This window comes from Hemiscyllium ocellatum, chromosome 25 (genome assembly GCF_020745735.1).
Source record: "Hemiscyllium ocellatum isolate sHemOce1 chromosome 25, sHemOce1.pat.X.cur, whole genome shotgun sequence".
NCBI lineage: Eukaryota > Metazoa > Chordata > Chondrichthyes > Orectolobiformes > Hemiscylliidae > Hemiscyllium > Hemiscyllium ocellatum.
The window spans coordinates 46284953-46300226 of record NC_083425.1 but is presented as its reverse complement, the minus strand read 5'-3'; the positions used below and the strand labels follow the sequence as shown (position 1 = coordinate 46300226).

At 42.0% G+C, this 15274-nt stretch overlaps 1 protein-coding gene across 1 annotated transcript in view; it reads right to left on the bottom strand.

The window, feature by feature from the left end:
* The window catches only part of LOC132827854 (growth arrest-specific protein 7-like), a 459456-nt gene that overhangs the window by 34373 nt on the left and 409809 nt on the right, over positions 1-15274 (bottom strand). Inside the window, exon 11 of the mRNA XM_060844608.1 lies at positions 10368-10491. Coding sequence (XP_060700591.1) covers positions 10368-10491 — 124 coding nt within the window. The remainder of the gene's footprint in view (positions 1-10367; positions 10492-15274) is intronic.

The window sequence follows — 15274 nt, the reverse complement described above, 5'->3', positions numbered from 1 at the left end:
CAAAGATGTTGTTATTACACACTTCTGGAGCCGCCTGGTTGAGGGCCACTGCGTCATAACAGACCTATCAAAAGTCTATCAAGCCTGTATTTCCAAGGGGTCTCCAATTCTAACCAGGCCCAAGTCTGCTTTGCTTCCCAGTGACGTGGGATCAGGTTGAGTCTCAAAAGGGTCAGTCTAATCAGCTGTATATTGTAGAGGGTGAACCATACTTACATCTTAATGAGAAGAGGTACTTAGTCTTACACAATAAGATGTAGTTTAATGTATGATTGCAATAAATGCAATTACAGTGATTAGTCAGGCATAATTACAAAATAATCAGGAGCCAGAGACGATACATGCTAGATTCCTGCTTCCCCATCTGAAGACTGTGCGACCTCCTCAGACTTGGGGAGGGGATGGGGAGTGCTTAATGCAGCTTCATTATAAACGCACTACCATTGCTTCACAGTAACTTGTAACAATTTGTATCTTTAACATGATCAACTGGACAAAACTTTGAAGCCATGCAAGGAGACATGACGACCAAAGATTGGTCAAAGGTAGGTTTCACTAAATGGGTTAAACAAGGAAAGGTCATAAGACACTCAGACTTAGGTAAAAGGCTCCCTTGTATCAGGCCTGGATAACTTAAGACATATATCCGATGTGGATACCACTACATACCAGTCGTCCTAATCCCATTTCAAGCACTCAGACCATCGCCCTGTATGTTATTATTATGATGCCGTTATTCAGGTAACATATGCACCCTAGGCAAATACTGAAAAGTTGCATTTGTAATTTTAGGTTTCGGCTGTGGAGTTAGGTGAAAGCCAATAACAAAAACCTTATTGTTTTCTTAAAAGGTTGGGAATGAGGCACTGGCTAACAGAAGTATTGAGTATTTCAGTATTGCCAGAGATTATCAGTTATGTTTATCCCTGTCAAGCCCTTCAAAGTCCAGCCTGTAGAGTGGACGATGATCCTTGTCTTTAGATGTATGCCACTATTTCAGATTGCCAGCATTTGAAGTATTTTGCTTTTGTATTCATTTTTAATTCTCTGCCAATTTTGTTCCAGGTATGCCCACTTTGAAGAAGTTCTGCTGATGTCTGGAATGGAATTTCCATTTGGGTCTGCTACCTTGTTCTTTGACTTTCCACCTCTCTTTTTGTGTTTACGTTTTCATTAAAAAAAAACACTGATACTGTTACTTTCTATGAAAGAAATGTATCTTTAGCTTCAACTATTTTTGGATTCCAATTTAAATTTGAACCTTAGTCTGTAATGGTAACAATTTCAAAGCATCTAGAATTCCTCAAATTCATGTCCTTGCTACATTCTTAAATGTGCACTCAATGTTGCTGTCATGTCTACACTCATGATCTCTTTCTGAAGAAAACAATGGCTCACCTAATCTCAAAGCTGTCTAACTCCAGATTCCATTCGTATTCAACATCATTCAGTTCTTCATCAAAAAATTATCTTCCTTTTAAATTCCAGGGAGTGCAAGCTTCACCATCTCACAGGTATGAATTCAACTCCAGTCGTTTCTCATGTTTCCATCCCTCTGACACCACTTATTTTCTCCTCTTGTCATATGTTTGCAATATCTTCTGACCTTCCCCTCTCTGACCCTGAACATTTTTTCCTGAGCAAAGGCCTCAGCTACATCCCCCACAAAGTCCCCAAATTTCTCACTTGGCACAACACTGAGCCCTTCTCCCATTATTTTCATGGCCACCTCTTTCACCAGGTGTCTTCTGATTTAATGTCTTTGCCCATCTCCAACATCCTCCCTTCACCTGGACCCTTCCTTTCTGTTTCTTACCCTCTCTGGATCAATTCACTGAGAACTGCCAGTGTGTTAACAGCAATCTCAATTGCTCTGCTCCTTGCCCTCACTCAATCCTGTCTCCTTCTGACCTTACTGTGTTCAGTTCTTTGAGATCCGGCCGCAATATTGGTAAACCCACTGTCAGGTGTGGCACTGATGTACCAACCTCCATCTTGCAAATGCTGGATGTAACATCTGGCACTTGCTGCTACCTCCTGCTTGACCATGACCCCACGACTGAGCATCAGGCCATTGTACCCAGGACCGTCACTGACCAAGACTGCCTGGAAATCTTTGCACAATAGTCTACAATCTTATAATACCTCGATCTCAGATAGCTAATTTCTACCACCATTCCCAAGATCCAGAAATAAGACAATAACCCCTGTCAGATCATCCTACCCGACAGAACTTAAATTCTTGTCATCTTGAATCCATTATTTGCAAATATGCAACTGTTTTGATGTCCAGCATCACTGCAAGTGTTTGTTTCCTGGAAACACTACCATTTTCCCATTGCTATGGTTACCCACACACTCTACTGCACTATCCCGCACCGGGATAGTGTGAAAGCTCATAGCTTCTTCCAAAAATGGAAAACTAACCAGTTCCCAGCCATCAACATCCTCCTCAGCCTGGCTGAGTGCAGTCTCACTCTGCACAACCTCTCTTTCAAATGCTTGCACTTCACCTAAATAAAAAAGTATCACTACAGGTACCCACATAGACCACAGCGAAGTCTGTCATCTTGAGGAATACTTCAGGCCCACTTGTTCCTCTCTTTACTCGTTACAGGGATGGCTGCTTGGTGCAGCTTCCTGCACTTGTCACGAACTAGAAAATGTCATTGAAATTGTTTCCAATGTCTATCTTCAAACTCCTTCATCTGATCCACGTCTGATCCTTCTTTGAATCTTTTACTCTCCATTGATTGGCTGCTTCCTCATGTTCACTGCAAGCCACGGACAGGGACAGCTATTACTTCTTCATGTCCTGGTTCCTGGAAAGACCGTCTTCCATTCTTCTAGTTTTTCTGGCCCCATCACGTCAGTCCAAGTTATACTGCTGCCAGGACAGCACTTCCAAGATATCTTCCTGTTACCTCAACCAAGGACTCCAACTCATTGTAGTTAACAAGACCCTCCAATGTGCCCAAGCCACTTCATGCATCTCCCACTTTTAGCCCTTCCCCTCCATCCTCATTTTCCACCCACCATCCACTGTATTTTCCGGATCATCCTTCAGCATTTTCACCAGCTTTAATGGGATACCTCAACCTTAGTGCTTTTTTTTTGGTTTTGCGAGGTTGATCTAATTTCTTATCCCCCTCACGGTGCAGTCAGGTGTTTTTTTTTACATCTCACTTGGACGCGACCGCTGTTCCTTCACTGTATCAGTTATCACGGTCTTTGGCTGTTTCATTATTAAATCTTCTGCCATTTCATCTCCCTGCCTCCACAGGCCTTCTCATTTGTTCTTTCTGCCCCTTCTTTCCTCCTCGTTGGCACTGGCCTAAAATGCTCTAACATTTTTTAGATTAAATTACTTACAGTGTGGAAACAGGCCCTTTGACCCAACAAGTCCACACTGACCCGCCGAAGTGCAACCCACCCAGACCCACCTAACACTACAGGCAATTTAGCATGGCAAATTTACCTAACCTGCACATTTTTGGACTGTGGGAGGAAACCGGAGCACCCGGAGGGAACACACGCAGACATGGGGAAAATGTGCAAACTCCACACAGTCAGTCGCCTGGGGTGGGAATTGAACCCGGGTCTCTGATGCTGTGAGGCAGCAGTGCTAACCACTGTGCCACCATGCTGCCCATTTCTTGTTTAGAGTCACAAGGTGATTTTAATCACTGCGCTGTCAGTCAGTTATAGAGTCATACAGATGTACAGTATGGAAACAGACCCTTGGGTCCAACTCTTCCATGCCTACCAAATATCCTAAACTAAACTAGTCACATTTGGCAGCACTTGGCCCATATCCCTCTAAACCCTTCCTACTCTCACACCCATCCACCACTTCCTCTGGCAGCTCGTTCCATATATACACCACCCTCTGCATGAAAAGTTTGCCTCAGTTCTCTTGTAAATCTTTCCCCTCACCTTAAATCTATGCCCTCTAGTTTTGGACTCCCCCACCCAGGGAAATGACCTTGTCTATTCACTATAACCATGGTCCAGGGACCCAACAGCACTATCTTTCTTCAGTTCTGATGACTGGTTAACTGAGTTTCTCTCTGCACCTTCACTTAATCTGTTCAGTTTTCTTTTCATTCTTCTATGATGCCATTTTACTGTCATGTAAAACACGAATGCAGCAATGTTCTCTGAATCACCATGATGTGAAGTACTGATAGAGTTGGACTGATGAAAGTAGCAGTAACTATGCTACATTAAGTCACCAATCATTTCAAGGAGGCATGTGTTTTAAAAGGAAACATAATACTATGGACAGACATAAAATCTGAATCATTCCCACTGCAGCAAGTAATAACTACCTGTCAAGTGTTGGGTTCTTTAGTGTAAACCCATCAGTCACTGCTCTATTTTAGCATTGCAGCTTCAAAGTTTGAGAGAGTATTTTTTATTTAACATCCTCAATTTTGGAATTGATTGAAAAGATCTGGAATTTAATGGGAAACATCAGTGAGCACTTTCATTCATCACACAGTGCCTGACTCAGATAACAGGAATCTCTACATGACATAGTTGAGAAGGAATGATTAGCCTTGCCAGGATTGCAACAAATTCTAGCTATGACAAGAGATATACTGTCTTTGTAACAAAGCTTTGCGAGAAAGCAAAGAATTGGCATTTTCATCTGCTCATTTTGAGGCCCCATTCAAAGCTGCTCTCCACTGATCTTTACAACTTAATAGTCATTCACAAAGTCCAGCAGTAACATAAAAGTAACGTTTGCAACCGTGTGTGTTTGGGGCTGAGATGTGCACAAAAGACAGAGCGAGGGTGCTGTCTGGGCAGATGCTGAGGGGGTGAGTACAGTCAGAGCCATACAGCATGGAAACAGACCATTCAATTCAACTAGTCCACATCGACCATGTTTCTAAACTAAACTAGTCCCACTTGCCTGCATTTGGCCCATATCCCTCCAAATCTTTCCTATTCACATACTTATTCAAATGTTTTTTTAAATGTTCTAACCATACCTGCTTCCACCATTTACCCTGGTAATTCATTCCACACACAAACCACTGTGTAAAGATACTGCCCCTCACGTTCTTTTGAAATCTTTCTCCTCTCACCTTAAAAATATGGCCCCTAATTTTGAACTCCCCCACCTTAGGGAAAATACCTTTGTTATTCACCTTATCTCTGCCGTTCATGATTTTATAATCCTCTAGAAGGTAACCCCTCAACCTCTTACGCATCAGTGGAAAAAAAAAGTCCTTGCCTATCCAGCCTAGTTTTATAACTCAAACCCTCCTTTCCAGGCAACATCCTGGTAATTCTTTTTCAGAACCCTTTCCATTTTAATAATATCCTTCCTATAACAAGTGACCAGAACTGGACACAGTATTCCAGAAGAGGCCTCACCAAATTTGGATGGCACGGTGGCTCAGTGGTTAGCACTGCTGCCTCACAGCACCAGGGACCGGGTTCGATTCCAGCCTGGGCGACTATCTGTGTGGAGTTTGCACATTCTCCCAGTGTCTGTGTGAGTTTCCTCCGGGTGCTCCGGATTCCTTCCACAGTCCAATGATGTGCAGGTCAGGTGAATTGGCCACGCTAAATTGCCCATAGTGTTAGGTGCATTAGTCAGGGGTAAATGTAGGGAAAGGAGTCCGGGTGGGTTACTCTTTGGAGGGTCGGTGTGAACTGGTTGGCCGAAGGGCCTGTTTCCACACTAAGGAATCTAATCTTAAAAAAACACACTGTACAACTTCATGACTTCCTAGCTTCTTATACTCAAAGGTCTGAGCAATGAAGGCAAGTATGCTAAATACTTTCTCAAATCACCCTGTCTACCTGTGATGCAAATTTCAAAGAATTATGCACCTGAACCCTCAGGTCTCTGTTCGACAACACTGCCCAGGACCTTACCATTAATTGTACAAGTCCTGCCCTTGTTTGTTTTACCAAAATGCAATAGCTCACATTTATCCAAATTAAACTCCATCTGCCACTCCTCAGCCCATTGAACCAATTGATCAAGATCTCTTTGTAAAATTAGATAACCTTCTTCACTGACTATTATATCACCAGTTTTGGTGTTATCTGCAAACTTAGTAACCATGCCTCCTATATTCTCATCCAAACCATTTACTCACCACTGATGTCAGACTCGCAGGTCTACAGCCTTTATTAAGATAGGCACATTAGCCACCCTCCAGTCCTTCAGCAGTTCACTTGTGGTTATCGATGATGCAAATTTTCCTGCTCCAGGCCCCACAATTTCCTCTAACTTCCCACAATATCCTGGGATACACTTGATCAGACAATGGAGATTTATCCACCTTTATGTTTTCTAAGGCCTCCAATACTTCCCCTTGGTAATGTGAACTGTTTTCAAAATACCAATCTTTGTTTCCCAGAGTTCTCTAGCTACTATTTCTTTCTCCACAGTAAAAACTGATGCAAAATATTCATCTCACATCTCCTGAGGTTCAATACAAAGACTTTTTTTTAAAACTTTAAGGGCCCTAATCCTCTTTATTGTTGCTGTTTTGCTCTTAATGTACTTGGAGAATCTCCTTAGATTGTTCTGAACCTTATCTGCCATGGTGCTCTCATATCACCCTTTTGCCTTCCAGATTTCCCTCTTAAAGGGCGGCACGGTGGCACAGTGGTTAGCACTGCTGCCTCACAGCACCTGTAGACCCGGGTTCAATTCCCGACTCAGGCGACTGACTGTGTGGAGTTTGCACGTTCTCCCCGTGTCTGCGTGGGTTTCCTCCGGGTGCTCCGGTTTCCTCCCACAGTCACAAAAGATGTGCGGGTCAGGTGAATTGGCCAAGCTAAATTGCCCGTAGTGTTAGGTTAGGGGTATGGGTGGGTTGCGCTTCGGCGGGTCGGTGTGGACTTGTTGGGCCGAAGGGCCTGTTTCCACACTGTAAGTCTAATCTAATCTAATCTAATCTAAAACACCCCTACATTCTTTGTACTCCAAGAGATTCATTTGATCACATTGTCTACATCTAATATGATTCTTTTTTATTCTTGACTAGAACTTCTATTCATCTATTGTACCCTAACCTTATCAGCCTTACATTTCACTCAGGAATGGAACACCTCGGAATGCTTATTATCATACTTTTGAAAGCCTCCCGCTGGTTAGTCTTCCCTTTGGCTGCAAAAAAAGCCTTTGGAAGTTCCTGTCTCATTCCATTAAAATTTGCCTTACTCTAATTACAAACTTTAACTTTCATGGAAGGCTTATCCTTTTCCATAACTATTTCTAAATTAACATAATTATGATCACTAGTCTCAAATTGTTTCCTTACTAACATTTCAGTCACTTGATCTGCCTTATTTCCTAAGAGAAAGTCAAGTTTTGCTCCTTCTTGCATATTGATAGAGAAAATTATCTTGAACACATTTAACAAATTCCTCACCATCCAAACCTTTAACACTATGGTAGACCCAGTCAATATTTGGAAAGTTAAAATCCCCTATTACAAGCCTATTTTTCTTACATATATCTGAGCTCTCTCCATATTTACTCAATTTCCCTCAGATTATTCGGGGACCCTGTGGTACAAACCCTTCATCCCTTTCTTATTTCAAATTTTAACCCATATATTTTCACTGTATGATCCTTCAGAAATGTCCTAATTACAGTGGAAATGTTTTCCTTAATCAAAAGCACTCTCTCGCCCCTTTTGCCTCTCTTTCTACCCTTCCTAAAGCATTTCAAACCCAGAACATTGAGCTGCCAGTCTTGTCCCCATCCTCAGCTATGTTTCTGTAATAGCTATAATGTCCCTGTCCCATGTTCCATATATGCCCTAAGTTCACCAGCCTTACTGGTAAGACCCCTTGCATTGAAATAAATGCAGTTTAATTCTTCAGAGTTACCTCATTCTCTGACTTGCTCTTGTCTGTTTTTTTGAATTAATTTGCTCTTTTCTGATTCAGAACCATCCTCATCTGTCTTTGTATTTTCTTCATACTAAGGAACCCCATTCCCCCCTTTAATAATTTTAAAGACTCCCAAAACAGAACTACCAAATCTCCCGATCAGGATAATTGTCTTTTTCCAGTTCAGTGAAACCTATCCCTTTTGAACAGGTCATTTCTGCCCAAAAGAGACCCTAAAGATCTAAGAATCTGAATCCTTGCAAGTTGCATCACCTCTTAGCCTTCATTTATCATCCTCACCCTATTATTACTTCCTTCATTTGAACTTAGCACCAGGAGTAAACCAAAGATTACTACTTCTGAAGTTCAACTTTTTTAACCTTCTATCTAACCTCTTATATTCACTGTGCAAAGCTTTTCCTTAACAACATCATTCCTACCAATATTTGCAAATTATGGTTTCTCAGTCGCCCCTTTGACAATAGTGAGAGACAAAAAAAAAACAGATGCTGGAATCCAAGATAAACAAGCATGAGGCTGGAAGAACACAGCAAACCAGTCAGCCCTTTGACAATAGGCTTCAAACGTTTTGAGACATCTCTAACCCTGTCACCAGGAAAGCAACGTACTATCCTAGATTCACACTCATTGCTGCAGAACGTCCTATCTGTGTCCTTGACAAAAGAGTCCCCATAACAATTATTCTTTTAAATCTTGACAAACTCTGCCTAACATCTAGTGCCCAAGATCCGACTGCCACTTCTATTTTCCTCTAAGTGACTATCCCCTTCAACAGTACCCAAAAGTGATGATCTGTTTGGGAGAGAAAGAGCCACAGAAAAATCCTGATCTCCCTGCTTACCTTTCCTGTCAGTCGCCTATCTGACTGATCCTGCTGTGTAATCACTTCTTGAAATCTACTCACCATTTAATTGTGTCAGTTGAATGCCCTCAGTAACATTAAGCTGAAAAAGCCGCCCTCAACAGCGCTTTATACAAAAATAAATTACCTTTCCTTTCCCGCAGATTTTAATCATGCAAAAGAGAAAACATAAACAAAAATCTTAAAAGGAACCATCAAGCACTCATCAAACAAGGTTAAAAATCACACAACACCAGATTATAGTCCAACAGGTTTATTTGGAAGCACTAGCTTCCGGACCGCTGCTCCTTCATCAGGTTGTTGTGGAGAAACATTTTTTGCTATCAATTCTTGCCTTACAATCATATTCTCCACGACCACCTAATGAAGGAGCAGCACTTTGAAAGCTAGTGCTTCCAAATAAACTGTTGGCCTATAACCTGGTGTTATGTGATTTTAAAACTTTGTTCATCCCAGTCCAACACCAGCATCTCCAAATCATCAAAAAAAAAGAATGCTTTCTCAAGTCCTTCAACCACAGGAATAGTGGGTAGGGAATGAACATTTAAGGGGTGAATATGATGCCTATCAAGTTGACTGCTCTGTCTAGATGGTGTCAAGCTTCTTGAATAATGTTGGATCTACACCCAACCAGCATTCCATCACACCCTTGACTTATGCCTTGCAGATGGTGGACAGACTTTAGGGAGTCAGGAGGCAAGTTACTCACTGCAGAATTCCCAACCTTTAACCTGCTCACCCCTACTTACTTATATGGCTTTGTCACGCTAAGTTTTCAATTAGTGGTAACTCCAAAAGATGTTGATGAAAACAGAAAATATACCTTTTTGCTTTCTCTAATCTTATAGCTGAAATTAGCATTTTTAATCCAAGCCAGAAGACTTTGCTTATGCTGTTACTGTCAGCCAAAGAGATCAGGCATACACAGGGTTAGTCCATGCTACTGTCAATGGAAATCCTGTTGACATCCACTGTCCTACTGTGTACATGGTCAAGTTTCAGTTCACAGCAAACATAATTCTACATCGAGCAAAGTAAACGTGTGTCCAGAGGGTCTGGTATCAACATGGATCATAACATAGTAGAAAGAAACTTGGGAGTTAGGGGCAAAGCTGGAGCATTCGAATCTCCAAATGTAGCCACTGTGGGAAGCTCACAAATCACCTATTACATTAACCATGAGAGAAACCCAACCCGTAATCTATGCAGAGTAAGAGCGATTGCTTTTTTGTGAGGAAAATAAAATCAAAATATGTATGTCTTACAATAGTAAAATAGGAAATGATTCAAACAAAGGGTACTGTATCTAAACTGTTCTCCCTTTTAAATAACTCTGTTCCACACAGTGGTGCATTCCATCCGATGTCTTCCTTTTTTCTGGTTGATACATACATTGTACAGGTGTTTCAAACAATGTACATCTAGGAGGGGAAAAATTCAAATCGATCAAAGATCCCTTTTTTTAAAACAAAGGCCAGATAGGAAGCCGACCAAACACAAGGGAAGCTGGCGATGAAATGAGATGAGAATATCTAAAAATAAGTAGACAATTTAGATGTAACATAGCGCTTATTTGATATCATATCCCACACACGTTGCCCCTCTACCCCACCTGCTTGCGTTGATTTCCGCCTGGCTTTCTTGATATCTTCCTCTGTTTTGTAAGTAGATTTATTCTCCAGTTGTTGAGTTTTGAATTCCAGATCCTTTTGCCTCTCTGCTAACGCTTTTCGAGCCTGTAGAAAGGGTGAAACCAATCAACATCAGTTCTAAAGAGAAGTCAGTCTCTCCTTGTTGAGATCCATCTGAGCAACAAAACAGTTTACATTTTATCTAACAACTGACACAATCAAATCCAGAAAGCACAGCATGGACACCGGAGCAAGGTGGGGACCTAATGCACAATTAAACAAGTTACATTTTGAGGGAACATGGTAATAAAAAAGTACAGAAGAGAGCTCTAGAAAACAGCTGTATAGCAACTGTACCAGTCATTGGTGATAGTAAAGTGGTTGAAGGGGACACAATAACAGGACCCCAGGCATGATGAGAGAGCTGTAAGAGAGGCTGTACTAAGTTGAATAGTTGAGACAATTGATCTAATGTGATCAAAGTTATAAGTGATCAGCAAATTCTATGCAATAAAAATTTAGGTTTCTCTTTTCGTAGAAGCTTCAATCTTTTTGGATCATTAAGTGTATTTTAAGACATACCTTTGCTTACATTACCAGAACAAGTTAAAATTGAAGATTTAATTGATAAATAGCAAATAAAATAGAACAACGAAGAGCCAACACAGTGAATCAAAGGTTCAGAGCCTCCATGCTATTGAGCTCAGTTCGACTGCTGTTAGGGGGTACCAGGTGATTTTCACATGATTTTCCAAGGGTCACTTACAATGATACTTTTTCAGGTTACATTAGATTACTTAGTGTGGAAACAGCCACTTCGGCCTAACAAGTCCACACCGACCCACAACCCACCAAGACCCATTTACCCCTTCACATAACGCTACGGGCAATTTAGAATGGCCAATTCACCTGACTTGCACATTTTTGGACTGTGGGAGGAAACCGGAGCACCCGGAGGAAACCCACACAGACATGGGGAGAATGTGCAAACTCCACACAGACAGTCGCCTGAGGCAGGAATTGAACCCAGATCTCTGGCGCTGAGAGGCAGAGTGCTAATCACTGAACCGTGACACTTGTAGAGGCTTTATAGCAAATCTGTAAGCCATAGCCACAGGTTCAGAAGTTACATTTGTGACAAGTGCCAGACGATGATCATCTCCACCACGCAAGAATTTAACCATTGCACAATCAACTTTCTGGGGGGACCACTTACCAGAAACTGAAGCTTTCCAAACAATTGAGGGGCTCAAAATTCCACAGTGGACAACTTGCCTCCTCTCTCCCCAAACCTTTTTCACCATCCACAAGGCGCAAGTTTAGAATCATGATGGAATACTCCCCACGTGCCTGGATGAGTGCAGCGCCAACACTCAAGAAGCTCAACTCCCTCCAGACAAAACAGCCCAACAGATTGGCACCCCATCCACCTCCTTCAACATTCACACCCTTTCCCACTGAGGCACATTGCTATACAATCATCTACAATATGCACTGCAATAACTTGCCAAAGTTCCTTGGACAGTATCTTCCAATCCCACAACCTCTACCACCTACAAGGAAAAGGGCAGTAGAGACCTGGGAACACCAGCCCACGTAAGTTCCCCTCTAAGTCACACAATATCCTGACTTGGACATATATCACTGTTCCTTCACAGTGGCTGAGTCAAATTCTAAAACTCCCTTCCAACAGCACTTTAGGTGTCCCTCAGCCCAAGCGATTACAGAATTCAAGAAAGCAGCTTCATGGCAATTAGAGTTGGGCAGTAAATGCTGGCCTGGCCATTGACACCCTCATCCTGGTAATGAATAAAACCTTTGGTCATCAGCACAGAACAGGAGACTGCAAATGGAGCAGAGTATCCTTTGGGAGGTTTGCAGATCGCTAACCACCGTGGGAATGGAGGGGAAAAGGGGGGGAGGGGAATGATTTTTTTTTACCTCAACTGTCAATCCTAGCTTCACACTTGGGTAAGTATGGAAGGGTGGGGCCTAGTTGCAGATTAATGTCACATCATATCTTTTAAATATCATAAGCCATAAGAAATAGGAACAGGAACAGGCTGTTCAGGCGCTCAACCCTGCTCAATAGGACCATGGCTAATCTGACATTCCTCTGGTAACCTTTGATTGCTCTACTGATCAAGAATCAGTCAATAAGATCCAGAGTCTAACTTCGATTATTTAACATTTGAATCACTCCAATCGTCTTAAGACCAGTGTAACCACCTTACTATACAATACAGTTTACAGTACGCTTCCACCTTTGCATTTCCAATCTGTCATATTGGTGGAGGTGATGTATTATTTGAGGAGGAGCCAAATTTCTAGCCTTCATATTTAAGGAACCTTTAATTTTTTTTAATTAAGCAAAGTATTTTACTAGCAGTAACCACTGTTCAAATGAATTTCACATGTTCTGCTTTTGGCAGCTGGTCATTTCATTTGGTATTACACCCATAAGCAGGTGAGCCAAGACAATGATCCACACACAAGACAACAACTTTCATATCTGTACAGTTTTCATCAAATAACTGGTCACATCTGAGTCCTTCAGGGATTTCCTGTAGAATTATCACTTGGAATGGGGTCTGAATTTTACACCAGTGAGTGTACACAGCCAATAGTATCTTACCACCTTAACCCTCAGAGCAACGGTGGACCCTATGCTGCTGCTGCAAACTTGACCTCCTGGTCACTCTTTACCAGAACCAAACAAGTGAGAAGGAGGAATCCCAGCAGCAACACCTCAATTTGCACAAAGCCAACAGCCTTCTATAACAGAGGTGCTAACAAGGCTTTGTTGTCCCTATCCTTGCCTCTCAGGGGTGGAGGAGGCAGGGTTGTGTTGCCTCCCTGGTGTGAACAATCAGGTATTGACTGGGTCTCTCTCACCCCTCCAGGCAACAGCATACGGTGTTATCTGGTGAAAAGACAGCGAGGCTGCTCACATTGTGATCATTCCTTGTAGTGGTTACAAATCCCGGATGGAAGAAGGGGAGTGGAATCTCTCCTGAATGATTAAATATAAAAAGCGAGTCTGGCTATTCCAACGGTGCAATGACTGCCACCTTTTGTGCAGTCTACAATAACCTGGACCGGTGAAAACTCCCCGAGAGGAGTGTGACACTTGGCATGACTGGCTCCAGGGATCTTGGTATTAATTTAGTTGGATGCACTGACGAACAATGACCTAGATTGCGAAATGCTGCCATGTCAACAGCATTGGCCTAGAATGAACAAAGAAATGGGGTCCCAAGGTCTTCCTCCAAGCATGCCAGCTTCCACTTCATTGAATTCTTACAATGCAGAGACCATTCAGCCCATCAAGTCTGCACCAAACCTCTGAAGAGCATCCCACTGAGATCCATTCCCCCCGCCCTTCCCCTTCCCATAACCCTGCATTTCCCATGGCTAATCCACCTAGCCTACACATTCCTGGACACTATGGGCATTTTAGCATGGCCACTCTGCCTAACCTGCACATCTTTGGACTGTGGGAGGAAACCAGAGCACTGGGAGGAAACCCATGCAGACATTGGGACAATGTGCAAACTCCACACACAGTCACCCATGGCTGGAATTGAACCCAGTTCCTGAGCCTGCAAGACAGACTGCTAACCACTGAGCCACTGTGTTGCCCATAATTCCCTGAGTCACAACCTCTGGAGGCACTGTTCCTTCAAGTCATTCAGAAAGTTGACCATTGACCTCCAGGCAGGTTACAATGCTTTAGATGGTCCTCTGCAACCATTCCAGCTGATCCATCAAGCAGCATGTGACTGTGGAGAATATGAAAGCTGCTGCTTCTTTTCTACTTGCTTCCTGTATTGATGAGGCACCTGAACTGGCGGCTGCTGTAACTACTCATCTTCCACAGGTACAACGTCTCACAATCAGTGAAAATGTGCAATGTCATGGGCAACATGAAAACCTGCCCCTCAGAAGAACTCAAAGAACTTAAACCATTTACCACCAATTTGCTGTCCACACACAAACACACTTAGTTCAATCTAATAGAGCCTGAATGTGACTGACCTCAAACTTGTCTGTTTAACCCTTTGTAGCACAACATAAATGCTTCAATTTCAATGATCTCTTATTGCGAGTTTACATTCTCCAAGTGACCATATTACAGACAAGTATGTGAACCATTCACTGTTGGGAAAGAGGCAGTGTCACCTCAAAATACCCAAGTTAATTATGTAAAATGGTTAAAACAATAATAAATGGGTTTTAATGCTAATGTACGATATTTTTTCCAAAGTGATAACCTATGATCAGAGGAATTTGAGAAAGGTTGGCCCCAAAAGATATTTGGATAACCATGAACTTAAAACAGGTACAGAAAATCATACTGGGAGAAAAGGAATTCTGGCCTTTATATCTTGAGGGGTAGAATATAAGCAATTTGATACATACTTCAGTTACACAATGCCCTGGTTAGGTCACACCTGAAATACTGTGTGCGGTTCTGGGCATTACATTTTGGGTAGGCTTTCATGGCTTTGGAGGGAGAGCGATATAGATTTACAAAAGTGATAACTTGACTTCAGAGGTTAACTTTAAAGAGATGCCACAAGTCAGAGTGCATTTCTCAAAATTTCATAGATTAAGATGTGAATCAATTAAAGTTTTTAAAATACTGAAGGGAATTTGACAGGGCAGAAAGTGGACTCCACTGATTTGGGAATCTAGGATAAAAGGTATAACTACTTCAAAAGTGAAATTATGAAACAACTCGACAAATAAAACAAAGTAGTAGTTTGGAACTCCCTTCTACAAATTAAATTTGAAATTTGCATATTTTTATGAATGCAAGTTATTAATGGGAATTATATGGGTCAAAGGTGGGTATGTGAAACTGACTGAACAGTTGAACTGATTT